The sequence below is a fragment of the Gobius niger genome (genome assembly GCF_951799975.1).
Source record: "Gobius niger genome assembly, chromosome: 9".
NCBI lineage: Eukaryota > Metazoa > Chordata > Actinopteri > Gobiiformes > Gobiidae > Gobius > Gobius niger.
Window position 1 is genome coordinate 28,900,055 of NC_136860.1, and position 16,033 is coordinate 28,916,087.

At 39.4% G+C, this 16,033-nt stretch overlaps 1 protein-coding gene across 12 annotated transcripts in view; it reads right to left on the reverse strand.

Moving 5' to 3' along the window:
* Positions 1 to 668: 668 nt before the first annotated feature.
* Positions 669 to 16,033, reverse strand: part of lrp1bb (low density lipoprotein receptor-related protein 1Bb) — a 451,054-nt gene continuing 435,689 nt past the window's right edge. For 4 of the 12 annotated variants that reach the window (XM_079563322.1, XM_079563327.1, XM_079563318.1 and 1 more), the window contains 5 exons: positions 12,739 to 12,815; positions 11,242 to 11,333; positions 9,050 to 9,208; positions 4,336 to 4,480; positions 669 to 1,119 (listed from right to left, as the gene is read on the reverse strand). In XM_079563322.1, the coding sequence (XP_079419448.1) occupies positions 1,040 to 1,119; positions 4,336 to 4,480; positions 9,050 to 9,208; positions 11,242 to 11,333; positions 12,739 to 12,815 (553 nt within the window). In that variant the 3' untranslated portion in view covers positions 669 to 1,039. Of the gene's footprint in view, positions 1,120 to 4,335; positions 4,481 to 9,049; positions 9,209 to 11,233; positions 11,334 to 12,738; positions 12,816 to 16,033 lie in introns of those variants that run through there. The other 8 variants (XM_079563321.1, XM_079563319.1, XM_079563325.1 and 5 more) reach the window with 5 other exon arrangements.

Genomic DNA, 16,033 nt, shown 5'->3' on the forward strand with positions numbered 1-16,033 from the left:
GCAGCCAGCGGCCATTGGGCCAAACGGGGGTGAAGTGAGAAGCGACCAAGCTCTTCCACGTTTGCCCTATTTAAATACGGTTACAGAATAGCTACACAAAATTAAACATGGCGATTTTCTAAGCGGATAACAGGGGGAACTACTTTGTAAGGCATAATAACACCTTAGGCGCGCTTTGCACAGTAACCTCTTCACTTCACTGCGCGGACACCGAAGTGCTCCTAAGGTGAGATTGCGCTTCACAATATAGTACTCCTTTTTATCCTGGAAAACGTGGAAGAGCTTGGTCGCTTCTAACTTCAACCCCGTTTGGCCCCATAGAGGAGAGGAGGAGAGGCTAAATGCTAACAACATCTTTGGCCTTTTTGTGTGACTGAGCGCACTCACAAAGTCCAGACAGGTACGCATCAACTCGTCTAAGCTCAGGTAAGAACATATCTCAGTATGGAAAAACGGTTGCCTGTTCCTTTAAGTTTGACTAGAGCGCCCCTCACTAAAAAAAAAAAAAAGGATATACAAGACTTCCTTTTTACTCAATGGCATGCCAACAAATCAATGGCGGCATATTTAACGTCCAGAATGAAAAAACAAACAAACAAAAAATATCAAATGATATGTCCCCTGTCATTTCAAAGATTTCAACAGTAAATTAATACTTTTTTCTCTCCCCCGGACAAAAATGGTATTTCGGATTTTTCTCATTAAAGCAGTCAATGAAACATAATTTTTCACTTCTGCTTAAAACTTTTGCACAGTTCTGTATTGGCAAACCAGCAGCTTCAAGTGTCAAAATGACCGACGGACATTTATATAAGAAAGCAACAGTCAAAGTGAAGTTCTCCGCACACCAACAAAGACGTCATGGTGAAGTGTAGCCTAACGAGCTTCATAGAGAATAGAAAACTCTGCTTTCCTCTGTACGTACAGTATATACATTGTACACTGTGGTATAAAAGAAGTATAAAGTGTAAAGTTAGGCTATGCGGCGGTTTCATGAATTGTCCCCTCGAGTTTCTTTGGGAGTAGCTCTCTCCTCTCGTCAATACTGATGACTGGCTTTCGACAGTTTTGCCCGTCCAGGTAAATCTTTGCATACACTGGATTGGAGTAGTTCATGGGCTGTGGAGAAACAGAGAAAATATGTGTAAATATATGGGCGCACAAGTCAATAAACTGGTCTACTGTGGAGCCAATTAAGTTTAGTGGGTAAATTAAAAGTGCATCTTTATTCTGCACATCATGTTACCAATAAAGATTTAAAAAAAAGATGAATGTAGGAGGTGGACAAATAAAGAGGAGTAGGGATGCAAGGAAGGCATTCTAATATCAAAACTCATGCTTTGCAAATACTATATCTCAGTCACAGTGCTCTAGTCAAGGGCACATTTTGTCACATGCATTTTAGGGACATTTAAATTAATTTATGTCATGCAGTATCTATTGCTAGGGCTGTTATTTAATCTCAATGGAATCCAGAATCCAGACTTTTTATGTTTTGCACCTTAAACTATTATAAATGCTAATTACATTTTATAGAAGAGTTGTTGGCTGAGTGATTGTGTCGGTCACAGCCTGAAAAGTTTGGGAACCCCTGTTTTAGTGGAGTTAATTTTGCCAGTTTTGCTGCCTTGCAATATTTTTTGTTGACATTATGGGCTGTTCTATTCTCTGAAAGGTGTGAAACATGCTATTACCTCGTCCCTGTAAAGAATCAGAATTTTAGAAGTGCAATATGTTAAGAATGAGTTTGGACCACAACTATCAGTTTACTTTTTTTTTTTTTCTACTGAGATCTCAAAACATCAAAGAAATGCAGAACTTCAAAGTGATTTATCACTATCACTTTAAACGGGTGCATTAAAAAAAAAAATCTCAAAGGCTGCACTTATTTAGGTAAATACAACAACAATTTATCATGTATCTCTCATTGCACTATGTTTTTTAAACTTGCTTAAAAACTATAAAACTTAACAGCTATGAACCTAATCCGTAAAACTTACCAGAAAACGCAGAGCAGCATATTCTCCTGGAATCATGCAACTCTACAATAACACTTTTAAAACTTTTCTTTGGCTTGTCTGTTTGACGGTCACCACGACAAACCTACTTCTAGCTCTATTTACAGTCTACGCTGCTGGCTGTAGCCCCTTCATTTGAATAATTGCCTGGGGTAGGTTGTGACTCTCATTCAAACATATTCCTCCCAAAGTGGCTGCCCGCGGTGCCTAGTGGCGGGATAATTTTGACTCTTTGAATGGAAGTATCAAAAATAATTACACTTACCCACAATATTCAACTTATGTACATGCCTTTATCTATGTATATGTTGTTTTTAAAGCTGTGACGGTCTAAAAGCTGCATTAAAGGATTTGCAATAGTCTGCAGGGACAGGACAAACCAACAGAGAGGAGCAGCCATTTTGTGTTAACACCTCCAAACAGCAGCATCATTACCAGGCTTTTAGCTCTATTTTGGGCCCGGTCTAAATGGGACATAAATATATCAAGCCCGCTGGAGGTCCGTGCTGTGGGTGACGTCAGGCTAATAACAGCAGTTAGAGCCAGCGGGGAACAGAGCAGCAAAATAATATTCAGTTGGTGGCAGGCCACGAGTCCCTGAAACACAGGCAGACTATTGTTTGTTTGTTATGCTTGAATAGCTATGAAATATTGCCAGGTCATATTTATAATAGTTTATGTAAAGATACCTTTAGGGGGGTCTTCACAGTCTGTCAGAGGAATAACTTTAAAGCAGTGGGAAAAAGTGATAACACTGACCCAATGAGGAACTTGCATCAAAAACGGCCCCAAAAAAAAAAAAAAAAAAAAAATCTGCATAACTCTAATCTGTCAACTCAGCACAGCCACTTCACTATGCACCTGTTACTGTTGTATGTGCACCACCTGCTCCTACTCTCAACTTGCACCTGTAATATAATAGTGTGCATTTTGTTAATCGTCCTACTTATTCACATCACTCTGTTGTGTTATTTTGTGTAGCTTCGTTCACTCCCTTGTTTTTTGGTTAAAGGGATATTTCAGGATTTTTTGATATAGGGCTTCATTTCCTAGTTATCCAGAGTGTTGTTGATTTCTGGAGATATTTAAAAAGAAAAAAAAAAGAAAATCATGCATTGTATTTATATTTGAAGAGTTTAGTGGTGCTAGGCTAGTGCTAGGCTAGTGCATGTCTATGGTAACTGGTAGCCTGCATTAAAAACAGCACAGTGCACCTGAGGCAAATCACTTATAACACCAGACTACCCATATAAATGTCTGTGTTGACTGAATCATTTTTGAAATATAACAATTTTGCATTTAAAAGGACTGGAAAAGCAGCATCAGCTTCCTGGATGTAAGCTACGCAGCGGCGGAGTGAACTGCTAGGTTGATGGATCTACAGTAGTTTGTTTACCTGCGGCCGGCATCACTAAACGTGGAATTCACAAAGGAGCTTTCTACAAATCAGATATGGCAACGTTTGGGGGACTATCCAATGATTTTGAAGAGGTTTTTTATGCAGGCTACTAGTTACCATAGACATGCACTAGCCAAGCACTAGCCTAGCACCACTAAACTCTTCAAGTATAAGGACTGCAGGAATTAAAATAGATAGGAAATGAGGCCCTATGTCAAAAATCCTGAAATATTCCTTTAATTCTGACTTTTATACGATTCCACCCAAAGTAAATCCTTTTATCTGAGAATGGCAATACAAACTTCTGCCCAAAAAGGTAGGGAAATGTGTTTAAGTAAATTAAGCTAAAGCTTGTGCCTTATTCCATTTTCAATACTGTTGTTTCATGAAGGCTTAATAAACAAAAAAACACTTAAAATGTACAGTAGTTTAACATTCAGCCATGCAAATGAAAACTAGGGCATTTCCGATACCGATACTTCAACAGATCTTATGCCGATATCAAGGATTTTTTAAGGTAACACTATTGTTGACGAGTGTTCATTTCACCTCTTTGATGCCTCTATTTATTCTTAAGAGTGGAAGCAGAACTTAGAATAGAAGCAGCGATGAGACTTTACAATGCTTAATTAGCCATTTGGTCTGTATGATGATGTATTGTGTCTCATTTCTCACTCTGTATTTTGGAACTGCACTTGGTATCGGTATTTGAATTGATTGAAAAAAAAAAGTATTGTAATAATGAAAACACGACAGTCACACCACAACCACAGAAACAAGGCAATATGGAAAACAATGTTGAACCCAATGACATGAAAAATATGAAAATACATACTAGGCGTTTCCTACTATGTATTGATACCACGAGGGAGACTAAAATCTACTGTGAGCTTAAGCAAAGATTTGATATGGACATACACTTGTTACACTTGATGTTTTCCAGAGCTCTCTGACTTTGCGGATAAACGGGGAGAGAGTGTAAATTCACCTGTCCAGGGATTACCTCCTTGGGCACATTGTTCATGCCCAAGGCTCGTGGGTCACTGGACTTTACACACCAGCCCTGCAGACAGAAGACAGAAGCTGCAGGTGTTAGGCATGCACAAGGTTATAGGATAGAAAGAGTCCACATGCTTGTTGCCATGGGGATATTCCACGCAAATCAGGCAAAACGTTATGACGGCTAAGATACATGTTCCTATAGTGACACTGATGATATTTTCATCATGAGTCGATTCTGTACTGGGATATTTTAGTGTAGTTTTCATTTCGCCTCTCAAATCAAGAAGATTCGTCAGCAACTAATGATCTTTTATCAGAAGGCTGAATATGTACCGATATCGAAGGGGGGAACTTGTTTATTCTAAAAAGCTACTCTCAACCCAATAGCCTCTGTTGTAGTGGTTCTTAACCCCTTAACCACATGAACAGTACATTTTCCATTACCAAAATCTAAATCTAAATCTAGTGACAAAAACAAGGATGAATACACAACCAAAAAATTAACAAAAAAGTGGCCGAAGGGCAACAAAATGGGCCAGAATAGCAACACAATGGAAAAGTGAGAGAAAATACGACCACAGACAAAAAGCAGCAAAAATTCCACAAAAGAGCGACAAAAAAGTGACAACAATGCAGCAAAAATGTGAAGAAAAAAAAACGTGACGGAAACACAACTAAGAAGTGACAAAAAAGCAATGATAAAAAGTGATGTTAAAGTAACAATGAACAAAAACATGACAAAAATGCTTTAAAAATGTTACAAAAGCCACAAAGCGACAATGAGCTTTGTAGGTCTTAGCTTTCAAATGAGACGTAGCACTGGCCGAGAGGCTGTAAACTCCAATCGAGATGCTTTTAGATTGGTATCAAACCAAACTGAAGAAAATGCGCTCAGTTAAGGTGGGGGGCAAGAGGTTAAACTTTCACACCAAGTAACTCATAAAATAAATGATCTTCTGTCAAATCATGACTAAACCTGATCTAAAAGCATCTAAAAAGATCTAAATTGGACCAAATTTGGTGTAAACCATAAATATACCTAATTTACTGTACATATATCACTAAAGCATACATTTTCGACTATAGCTACTTGGCTCAAAACTACCCAAAACCTATTGAAAATTATGATGGAAAAGGTGGACAGAATTGTATGTGTGTTCTGTGTATGTCTAAATACAAATATCAGAGAGATTAGGGGTTAAAGGAAAAAGAAGAGTGGTAGTAAACAACAGAATCTCCTTGGCATTCAATCCAAAGCCCCGGCCAGATCCGAGAGAGAGGCAGATGTCAGAGCTGGCAGGGCAGCAGTTGGAGAAGCAGCACTAGACTGGAGCGAGGTGAGCCTGATAACAACTGCATCAGTGTGGCCTTATCATTCATTTGTGCATGCTGCTGAAGTTAGAATAGGTCATTCGTAGAAAAATCACAAACCCCGGGAAAAGGAAGAAGTACTTCAAATGTGTACTCAAGTAAAAGTACTTTAAAATAACGGCGCGTATGTAGAAGTTAAAGCAGTGCTAAGTAACTCATGCTCCTAGAGGTCATAAGCGCCACTGCAGGTGTCGTAGCATGTTGCGTTTTTTTTGCTCCTTAATTGTCCGTGAGAGTAAATACTACGCTGACAGAAAAGACTAAGGGAGAGAGGGATATTGTACATCCAATTACACAATGGAGATCATTTTTTTCACACAAACTTGTCTGTAAATACTATTCAAGTGGCGCTAGCCCACAGTTGGCTTTGCCCGTTAGCCTGTTAGCCTCTTCTTCATGATTCCATTAGTGTGTATTGGTGGCTCGAACCCGGTGGCAGGGAAGTTGCAATTGTGGTTTTCTGGCCAGAGACACCAGGGGGAGATGAAAGACCCCCCAATCATCCCATTAACACTTGTATTACCCCCAGAGGAACTACGGAAATGATTTATTAAGGTTACTTGGAACTGCTTTAAAGCATCTTGTAAAACGGAGCAACACTGAAACTCACTTTTGGACAGTTTTGAATATTGTGGGTTAGTGAACAATTGGTAATGTTTTTTAGCACAGATTGGCGACCACATTTGTGCCATTATTGCTAATATAAAAAAAAAAAAAAAAACAGTATTCATGATTTCTTCCTTTTCTTTTTAAAACGATTTACTAACACTGCAACTAAAGTTCTGCTCACTTAAATGTAGCACCTAAATGTCCATATTTTCTGCTCCCAGTACCTGCCAAGGTTAAAATGTGTATCTATTCATATCTGAAAATAATTTAATCAATTTGTATGTGTCACAATGAAAAGGTCGCCATGGTAGCATCATATCTAAAACAAATTATTTACTGTATTTATGAGACAGTCTTCTCTCAAATTAATTAATTACATTTTTGTCAAAAGTTTGTGGCAAACACTTGTGAATGCTTCTGCAGAGAATGAGGAAAAAAACAGCTGATTGTTGCAGTTTGCGCGGGTGTGATGGATGTTGCGTTGTTTGCACAGATAAGAGGTACTCTCCACAGCACCCCAGTTTCATAATTAGTAAGTGCCATAATGGGTGAAGTTAATCAAGGCCAAACAAATTAGTGGCACTCGCAGAACACTGGCCTACTTACTGTATCAGGGTTATGTTTGCACAGACAGTCGACGCAAAGTGATTAATTAAATTAAAAGTAACAAATTAAAAGTAACGAAAATAAAGTCACGGGAACCAATTTATTTTAAACTCAACTTATCTACAAGTTTTTGTTTAGTAAGCTATACACAGAGGTACAGTATGCTATATTGTACAACTAAGGGTTACTCAAATCTGTGTAAATACTATTCCAGGTATGTTTTCGAAATGTTATATCATTGTTACATATGTCCCCTCTCCTCTACAACTATTATGTTTAATTCCCATAATGATTCCTCTGACTAGTAACAGTTGCTGGCAGAACAACTTGTCGTCTACAGTTTACATTGGAAGACACAGTAAATAAGCTTCATGACATTTCAGATTCAATCACATTAAGCGGCTTTGGATGAATGTTGATATTTCATTTAAATATGGCAACAGGCATTCCAATGTAAATATGGTAAATGTTCTTAAAGACTTTTTATGATATTTTCTACATCAAAACCAACTGAATCTCAAGTTGCTTCTCTACATTCGTCATTCTAGCCGTACATAAGCGATGGATGTAAAATCGAATCAGGCCTAATTGGTTGTGGCTGCGTTGGATGGGTAACTCGACTCGTCTCGGGGGTAAATGATATCTTTCATTGCTTTTCAGTCAGAGTGATGCAATACAAGTTTTATCATCTTTGAAATCTCATGAAAGACTTAAGGCAGATTTGAATGGACTGTAATGTTATGCTATGTTCAAGGTCTTTGGGGATTCATCTTTGCAGTAAGACTCTTTGCTTATGACACCAGCCAATCTTCGTAACATCATCTACTGTTATAATAAGTGACATGAGTTGTTTTATTCTTTTACATAAGCTGAGGATTTGAAACCACAGAAGTACTGTATGGCTGTTGATACGATTCATGAGTGACGGTTACATGGAAGGGAAACATATATATGGTACTGTGATGTAAGCAATGAGCAAACTACACTGTCTGACCCCCAAAAAAGTCGCCACAAAAAAGGTCTCCAATATTTCACTGGAGATGATGGGAGAGTGTGACCACTGCACAGAAACCTTCTCCAGCACATCCAAAAGACAGTCAATGGGGTTAAGATCTGGACTGTGGCCAATTGTGAAAATTATGTCTCATGCTCATGCAATGTGAACCCGATGAATCCTGGCATTGTCATCTTTGAATATGCCCGTTCCATAAGGGAAGAAGAAATCCATTGACGGAATAACCTGGTCATTCAGGATGTTCAGGTCAGCTGATTTTCTTCTTTGGGCACATAGTGTTGCTGAACCTAGACCTGAGCGATTTTTTACGTTTCACATTAGCCTAAATTTTCAACTGCAAAAAATAAAAGCTAAACTTTATTTTTTTTCACCTATAGATGTGTTACAAAAAATAAGATATCAAATCCCCTGTGAAAAAAAAATAAAAATCCATTATAAAGATTTTGATTGGCAATCAGCTGTTTGGAACTCCACCCTACACTGCAGAGGGCCTGTTGTTATGTTTTTATCGGATTTGTCCATTCATTTGTTCCATTTTAATGTACATGTAAATATTCACAGTTCCAAACAGCTGATTGCCAACCAAAGGTCACATGACTGGCAATGGTCTATAGGCTTTTTTTCCTCCAAATTTCACATACAGTATAATGACAGAAAACTTGCAATACATTTTTTCCTCACATTTACATCAGTAATCTACAGCAAAAGTTTCAAATTGATGTCTATTTATTCCCGATTCACCTGCAGTGTATCACCTGACAATATTTATTTGTTTAGCCACAAAAACAAATACAGCAAGATTGCATATGGCAAGTTATCACACTGACACAAATATACATTTTAATTGAGTACACTTTTTGGATACTTCTTCCTTCTTCGCTTCATTGTCTGTCCGCACCATTCTCCATTAACATTGAGTGAGCTTTATAAGGCAAATGTCCATACGTAACAAAGTATGGTTCTTCATACTGTCACCTTCTCTCCCAAGCAGCTCATCTTTAAGTGTTTGTCACTTCTGCCACGTCCTACCTTATGCGGGTCCAGTGTGAAGTTGGGTCGTAGCAGGCTGCCAGCGTCTGCATGGTTGTCATGGTCGACCTCATACATGTTGTACGAGGGGTTGCCAATCTCCACGTTGATGCCTCCGTTCGTCATGGGCTGCCTCTGAACGCGCTTTCCCCTGGGAGTCATACATGGATTCAAAGAAAAGGGATGTTAGTCTTATAATATCATGAGCTTTTTTCGCTAGACACATTTTCAAAACCACTCAGGCAACCTATTAGGGGCAAATGATGCACTCCGTTCGGCAAGGTCTTACTGGGGGTTTTTGTCTGCATGTATTTTGGGAAAGATGGGGCAAAGTGGAGCACTCAAGGAAACCCATCCAGACACAGGGACACACGCAAACTCTACACAGAAAGGGCCCTCAGCAATCATTCTGAATTTGTGTCTTTTTGGTGGTGCATTCATGTATGTCTTTCAAACAAATACAAATGATTTGACTGAGATGCAAACAAGAGCAAGCTTCAAATCTTCCCTGTGCCTGAATTTGTTTCGCTGCATTGCTTAAGAACCTATAAAAAGAAAGAAAAAAAGGTGGCTTCATCCCTTTTCTCAACTGTGCATACTGTTGTTGTGTCTCCACATTTGCTTACAATGGTGCATGACGTTTCAGGGGGAAAAAAGAAAAGGAAATTGCTTCTTCGCGAAGCCAAATATGTTGCAGAGCGGGCGGTGACACATTCTAGTACACAGGTGTTGAAAATGACACGGTCGTCAGGCAAAGGATGCCAAACTCTTGTTCCATTCGCCAGCCAGTCCCGGGAGCTAGATAACTCTCGCTTGAATTAAACCAGAGTTTGGCACCGTTTGCCTGGTGACTGTGCAATTCTCAACACCTGTGCACTACAATCGGGTGGGTCATAGCTGTCAGGTCTCCCGTTTTGGCCAGGAAGTACCAAAAAATTAACCCACTTTTCTGCCGTCCTCCCATATTAGTATTATCTCTTAAATCTCCTGTATTATGATAATGAAAAACAAAACACCATTCCTCTGCCTCTCTCACAAGCCCTGCAAGAACTGCCATCAGCTGTAGCCTGGGTGGCCTCTGGGTGTCTCGAGGTTAGCTTAGCTGTCAAGCCTCCCATTTTGTTAGGGAAACAACCGTATTTTACCCCTCTCGGAGCCTAACTGGAGTGGTGGGATGGCTTGCGGAAAATTTCCCTTATTTTCAAATCCAAAATTTAACAGGTATGGGTAGACTAAAACATAATATCTATGGCACTGCGCAGAAGAAATACACATGAATCCTCATAACATAATCTATCTTTGTGTACAAAATATCCAACAGTGTCTATTAAGTGGACCATCCAGGAAGTTTGACATATAATGATAGTATATAAAGCTAGTAACTGTCTCTGTAGTTGTAATGGTAGCACTTCCCTTCACAGTACAGGGATGAATAGTAAACTTGTATATCACTTTTCTACCTTCATCAGGCCCAAAGTGCTTTACAGGAAGGAACCAGTCAGCCAGTCACACTCTCATTCATGCACCAATGTACGCAGACACTGGAGGCAAGAAGGATGAAGTGTCTTGCCCAAGGACACAACAACAGTGTGCAGGAGCTGGAATTCGAACCCCCAACCCCCTGTGATCATGAGACGACCCACTCTACCAACTGCGACACTGTCATAGCATAGTAATGGGTTGGAAATAGCATACTGGTGAATCTATGGTCATTGATCATGGAAACAGGACACGTCTGTTACTCAACTTTTAGTGGTGATATCTTGAATTAATAACCAACTACTAAGATTGTCAATTACCAGAGTATATGGTTAGTATGTTCTGTCTTTACTTGTTATGCCGAGTCAATCCGAAAGCCATCAACCCCATTACCATGTTATGACTGTGCAGTAATCTAGCCATAAATAAAAACCTCCACTAAATCAGTCAATCAAAAAGTGCTTTTGGAATTGTTTGTTAAACCCACTGTAATCTGTAGCTTCATGTTTCCACTGAGGATAAAAATTTAACACAAGAGCAAAGGTGGATGTTGCTCGGAGCGTGTTAAAACGAGAATCACTTTGTTTTAAAAGCACTGACATATCCATTTATCCTCAAATGCTGGGAGCTATCAGATCTGCCTCTCTCCCCTTCTCTTTCTGTTTGTTGTTGCTTATAAAGGATTATTCTTTTTTCACCCAAAACATGAGTTACCTTTGCCTCCTCTTGCACACGTAGACACCGGCTACCACCATCACAATCAGGATGACCAACAGGACCAGAGGCACGATGATAGCAATGCTCCCTGAAGCCGACACACAGGGAGAGATGGAGCGCACAGATGAGGCAAGATTGAATTCAACGCGGCTCAGATGGACTCAGATAGGCCCATATTGTATGCAACCACTGGCATAACAAAAGCTTCAAAGCAAAAACACTTTGAGATAGAGAGCAGAAAATCTAGTGTTTACAGAAAAGGCTGACGGCAAAGTATATTTACATATAAGTACCCAGTGCATATCATAAATATACTCCAAAGAATACTGCATTTGGATTCAGAAAACAATAGGGAAATGACATGGCATTTGCAGAAACAGCTATTTTATTTTCCATTAGGCTTTGATTACTGCTACAGGCACGATAGGACATAAATTGTGGTGTTCGATAAGTGTTTTAAATATAGCGATAGCAATGTTCAGATATTTAACCAGACCATTTTAAAGCAGAAATAAGTAACATGTGCCCCTTGAGGCCAGATGCGCCACCGCATTAATGGTCCGTGAGAGTAAATACTATGCTGACAGAAGAGACAAACGAGGGGATATTGTACATCGAATTACTCAATGAAGAGAATTTTTTTCACACAAACTTGGCTGTAAATACTGTTTAAGTGGCCGCAGCTAGCTTTGCCCATTAGCCTGCTGGCTTCTTCTTCGTGATTCTATTAGCGTGTATTGGGGCCTCCGGGTCGGAACAGGGAAAGCTGCAAGGGTTTTTTTCTGGCCAGAGACACCGGGGGAGATGAAAGATCCCCCAACCATCCCATTAACACTTGTATTGCTGCCAGGACTACGAAAAGTATTTATTAAGGTAAACACGTTATTTAGTTCTGCTTTAACACAGTGCAATCTGTTATAATTAAAGGAAGTATTTGTTTTTGATCAAATTGTGTCGATATAACTTAAAAATACAAAATCAGGACCAAATTAAACTATAATGAGAAAATCATGACTAAAATGGATAATGTTGGAGGCTTTGTTAGCAAAAATAAACTTTAGTCATGTGGAAAACCTTGCTTGTTTTGTGATGTATAGCTGGCTTCGTACATTCAAGATTTTGCATCACAACATTGTAATATATATTTATATAATAATATATTGTAGAGTCACTATAAAAACTTATTTCACTTTCTAGGTTCAACAGATCAGACAAAAATACCACATATTTCTGCAACATCAGCAATGTCTATTTTAGACTTTTCTATGCAATATTAAAGCTATAAATTATGACTCAGATACAGCTTTTAAAAGTGGGTACTTAGAAATCGTCAGGGTTGAATGAGGTTCAACTATGCATTATTCAAAACCCTATTAAGTGAGGTTTTTATTATAGATTAACTTCAGTCTAAAATAAGACTTTGATGTGAAACAAAAACCCAGTTAGCCTTTCTTCGACGTTGATTAGGGAGTATTATGATTCGCGGGACGTACCTCCGCTGGTGTTGTCCGATTTACTGCTTTTGGGGGCGGGTCTCTCACACTGGGTCCCGGCCCAATTGGCGGAACATCTAAAGAGGGGGGAAAAAAGTCAGCGTAAACCAAAGGATGCACATAAAGCAGTGGAGCAGTGGTTCCCAAACTGTGGCAATGGTACAATTAACACGGTTTCTGGAAGTGTAGGTGGTTAAGGAAATACATTTGATGCTTTTCTTACAGTCAATCCAAGTTCAATAGAAAAACTCCTTATGTTTAATAAGAGTAAATTAATCTTGATGTCTTATTCAATAAATCCAGGTTTGGGAGTGTAATCCTGGTTTATAACTCTTCCGCTCCAAAGACGTAACTGCTGTCAGAGATCAGCTGCTTTGTTTTGTAGTAGTGAGGCTTCTGTTGTATTTTTTCCTTCCTGCTCGACAAAAGATGTGCTACGAAGCGGCTGCACAGTAGGTAGAGTGCTTTTTAGTTAGGGCTGAGCGAGGAGTAATGTCTGAGTAAAGTTGCTATGAAAGATTCAAAGATTACACAAGATTGCACAAAGATGGCACAAAATGCAACTTTAAGTCCAGATTTAGTAATGTATGTGTACAGGTCAAACAAAAATGCAAAACCATTTTTTGTGAACAGCTGGGGAACCACTGCTGCTTTGGAGAGAGAGCAAAACAAAACCACTGTTTCACATTAACAAGATCCCGGCGTGACAGATTACATATCATGGTCCACTGTTACTATGGAGAGCTTTGATCACACAACAAATAAAACAGCACCTGCATGAAGAAAGAGCATGATGCCAAAAACTGGTGTGGCCACAAAACAGCGTGAATATTCAGTGGGAGAAAAAACAGCACACCAATAACACTTTCGAAACATGGTTGGAGAAATATTTTGACTTTTGATGGGCGTAAAGCATGATCCTGGTTAGAGAGGGTGGAACAGAGTTTTTACATGGTGAATGCTTTGTAAAACATGAGCTGGTTGGTTAAATGAAACGACTAGATTTACATGCAGCGCGCCAGGATACCAGGCGATCAATATGTGTCCAGAAAGCAAAGAGGGAGATTTCAAAACATTTGTGCATTATGTTTGAACAGCGAATATGCAGGATTTAGATGCCATAATAATAGGTTGCATTCATGTGACATTTCAAAATGCCGTTATTTTGACCTTGTGTTTATGGGTAATATCCCTGTAATTTCTGGGCCTATCCACATGCAACTAAAGGTGGCATAAATGTCTTTTTCTTCAAGAGAAATGGACACAGCCACAAACAAACCACAAGAACATTTGTGGAGTGTCTGTTTGTAGCTCCTTTTGTTATATTCTTCTATATTCAGCAGCTTCTTTTCGCTCTTGTGGCCAAATGTAAGACTGGTTAAACACACAAGCTAGAGGCCTATTTAAACTCGGCCCCATGCTGAGAGGAGTGGTCAGGACAGACATTTCCCTGATTATAAAATATCTTTGTTGTAGGCTGGGTCGTGAGCAGTACCTGCTGCTTGCCGTCCCCCCTGATCACGAAGTTAGGGTTAGGTTTAGTGTCAGGGGTTAGAGTTATGACTAGGGTTAGGAACGGTAAATGTGATGTCGTGTTTCACTCACACAGATCTTGCATGTAGTTTAAAAAACTAGAAGGTCTTGGCTTTCAAATGAGGTATCACACTGGCCTATAGGCTGTAAGCTCTCCAGTCAATACGCTTCGAGATTTGCATATGCAAAATTGCCAACCCCAAACCTAACCCTAAAATGGCAATAAGGTCTCGGCTCTACACCCAGATTCAGGATCTTTCCGTTTGGGGGTTTGCTTAAAAACAGTGAATTGCAATTTGATGCTAAAAAGTCCTATGTGACTGAAACCCATCCACAGGCCTCTCTGCCTTTCATCTGAGAATATGAAATCAAACATAAATCTGTGAACGCAACCACTGAATACTTCATGCTTATAAGAAAACCAGCTGATGCTATATTTCACATCACTATTAAAATAATGTCATATTTTTCTCAATACTTCAAGTACACACCTCACAAGATATCATGCTGCACATAAGGCAAAAGAAATCACATCTTTAAATGTCACGGCAATTGAAATGGGAAACCTGAGACCACTGGACGGGTTTAATCCCATGGTAGTCATCCTTAACCACAAATCCTCTTACAATCATTACCTGTGTCAGAGGCATTAAAGAAACATGTAGTGGAGTAAAGAATGGCTGGTCAATACGGGCGATATTGAACTCCCATCATGCACCTGGGTTTGATGGGTGGAGATTGATGGCCACGGCACAGCAAGCGAGTCACGTTTTATTATGTCCGGGGTGTGTTGACTGCATGAGATGGGCTGTAGGCGCAGGAACCCATCATGTAATAAGTGCCTCGACAGCTAATCCCTCATTAAAATGCCATCAAATACTTGTTTCTATGCCTGAGCTACAGTATGCTACATCTGCAAATATTAGCACTCAAACAAGGATCCTTATCTGCGGAGGGTAGAGAAAGTAGCAGAGAAAATGAAATAGATTGAGATGGAAATAGAAATAAAGGTGGGAGTCATATCACAAGGGAAACTGGATAGAAGGTATAAGTGACTATGAAAAATGTGCTAAGGATAAGAGAATTGCTCAAAAACAAGAGTAAATGTTATATTCAGAGTGAAATAAAATAATAAAAAGAAGATGACAGGCAGAAAGGAATGCCATTAGAACGAGCCAGCATGTTGATGAGATTTCCCCTTAAAAGCATCTTAAACATCCTCACAAGCATGACTTTATTACAGCTGGTTTCCCCTCGGAATCAAAGCTGCATCAAAGCAGAACGACAATGTTCATTCTTCTTTACGAATGTACCTTTCTTAGATCAAACATTGTATTTTTTGGCATTTATTTGTCCTGTGGCAAACTGCCGCAGGGCCCACTAGGTATAAAACCTATCTATCGAAACATGTTTTCTTACAATTTTTTTCCCTTTACTATACATTTTTTAAATGTATCTAAACGCCTAGCACATGTTCTCCAGTTCGGCTTCACTCAAATCTAAAAGCTTCTTGACTGGAGCTTCCACCCTATTCACCTTATTCCGAAAGTTATGGTGGGCGTCGCCATGAATTGTACCCACCCCTTTTCTCCTATCTGTTAACACAATGAGTGCCGTGCTGTTTTGGGGATTTAGCTGTTGAGTGCCAACAATCCAGACCCTTTTTCATGATATTTGTAGCACCACAGAATATTCTATGTTATAGCTATGGGCACATGCTATGGCTTGTTTTAAAGATGAGATTCTATGCTCTCCGTGCCTC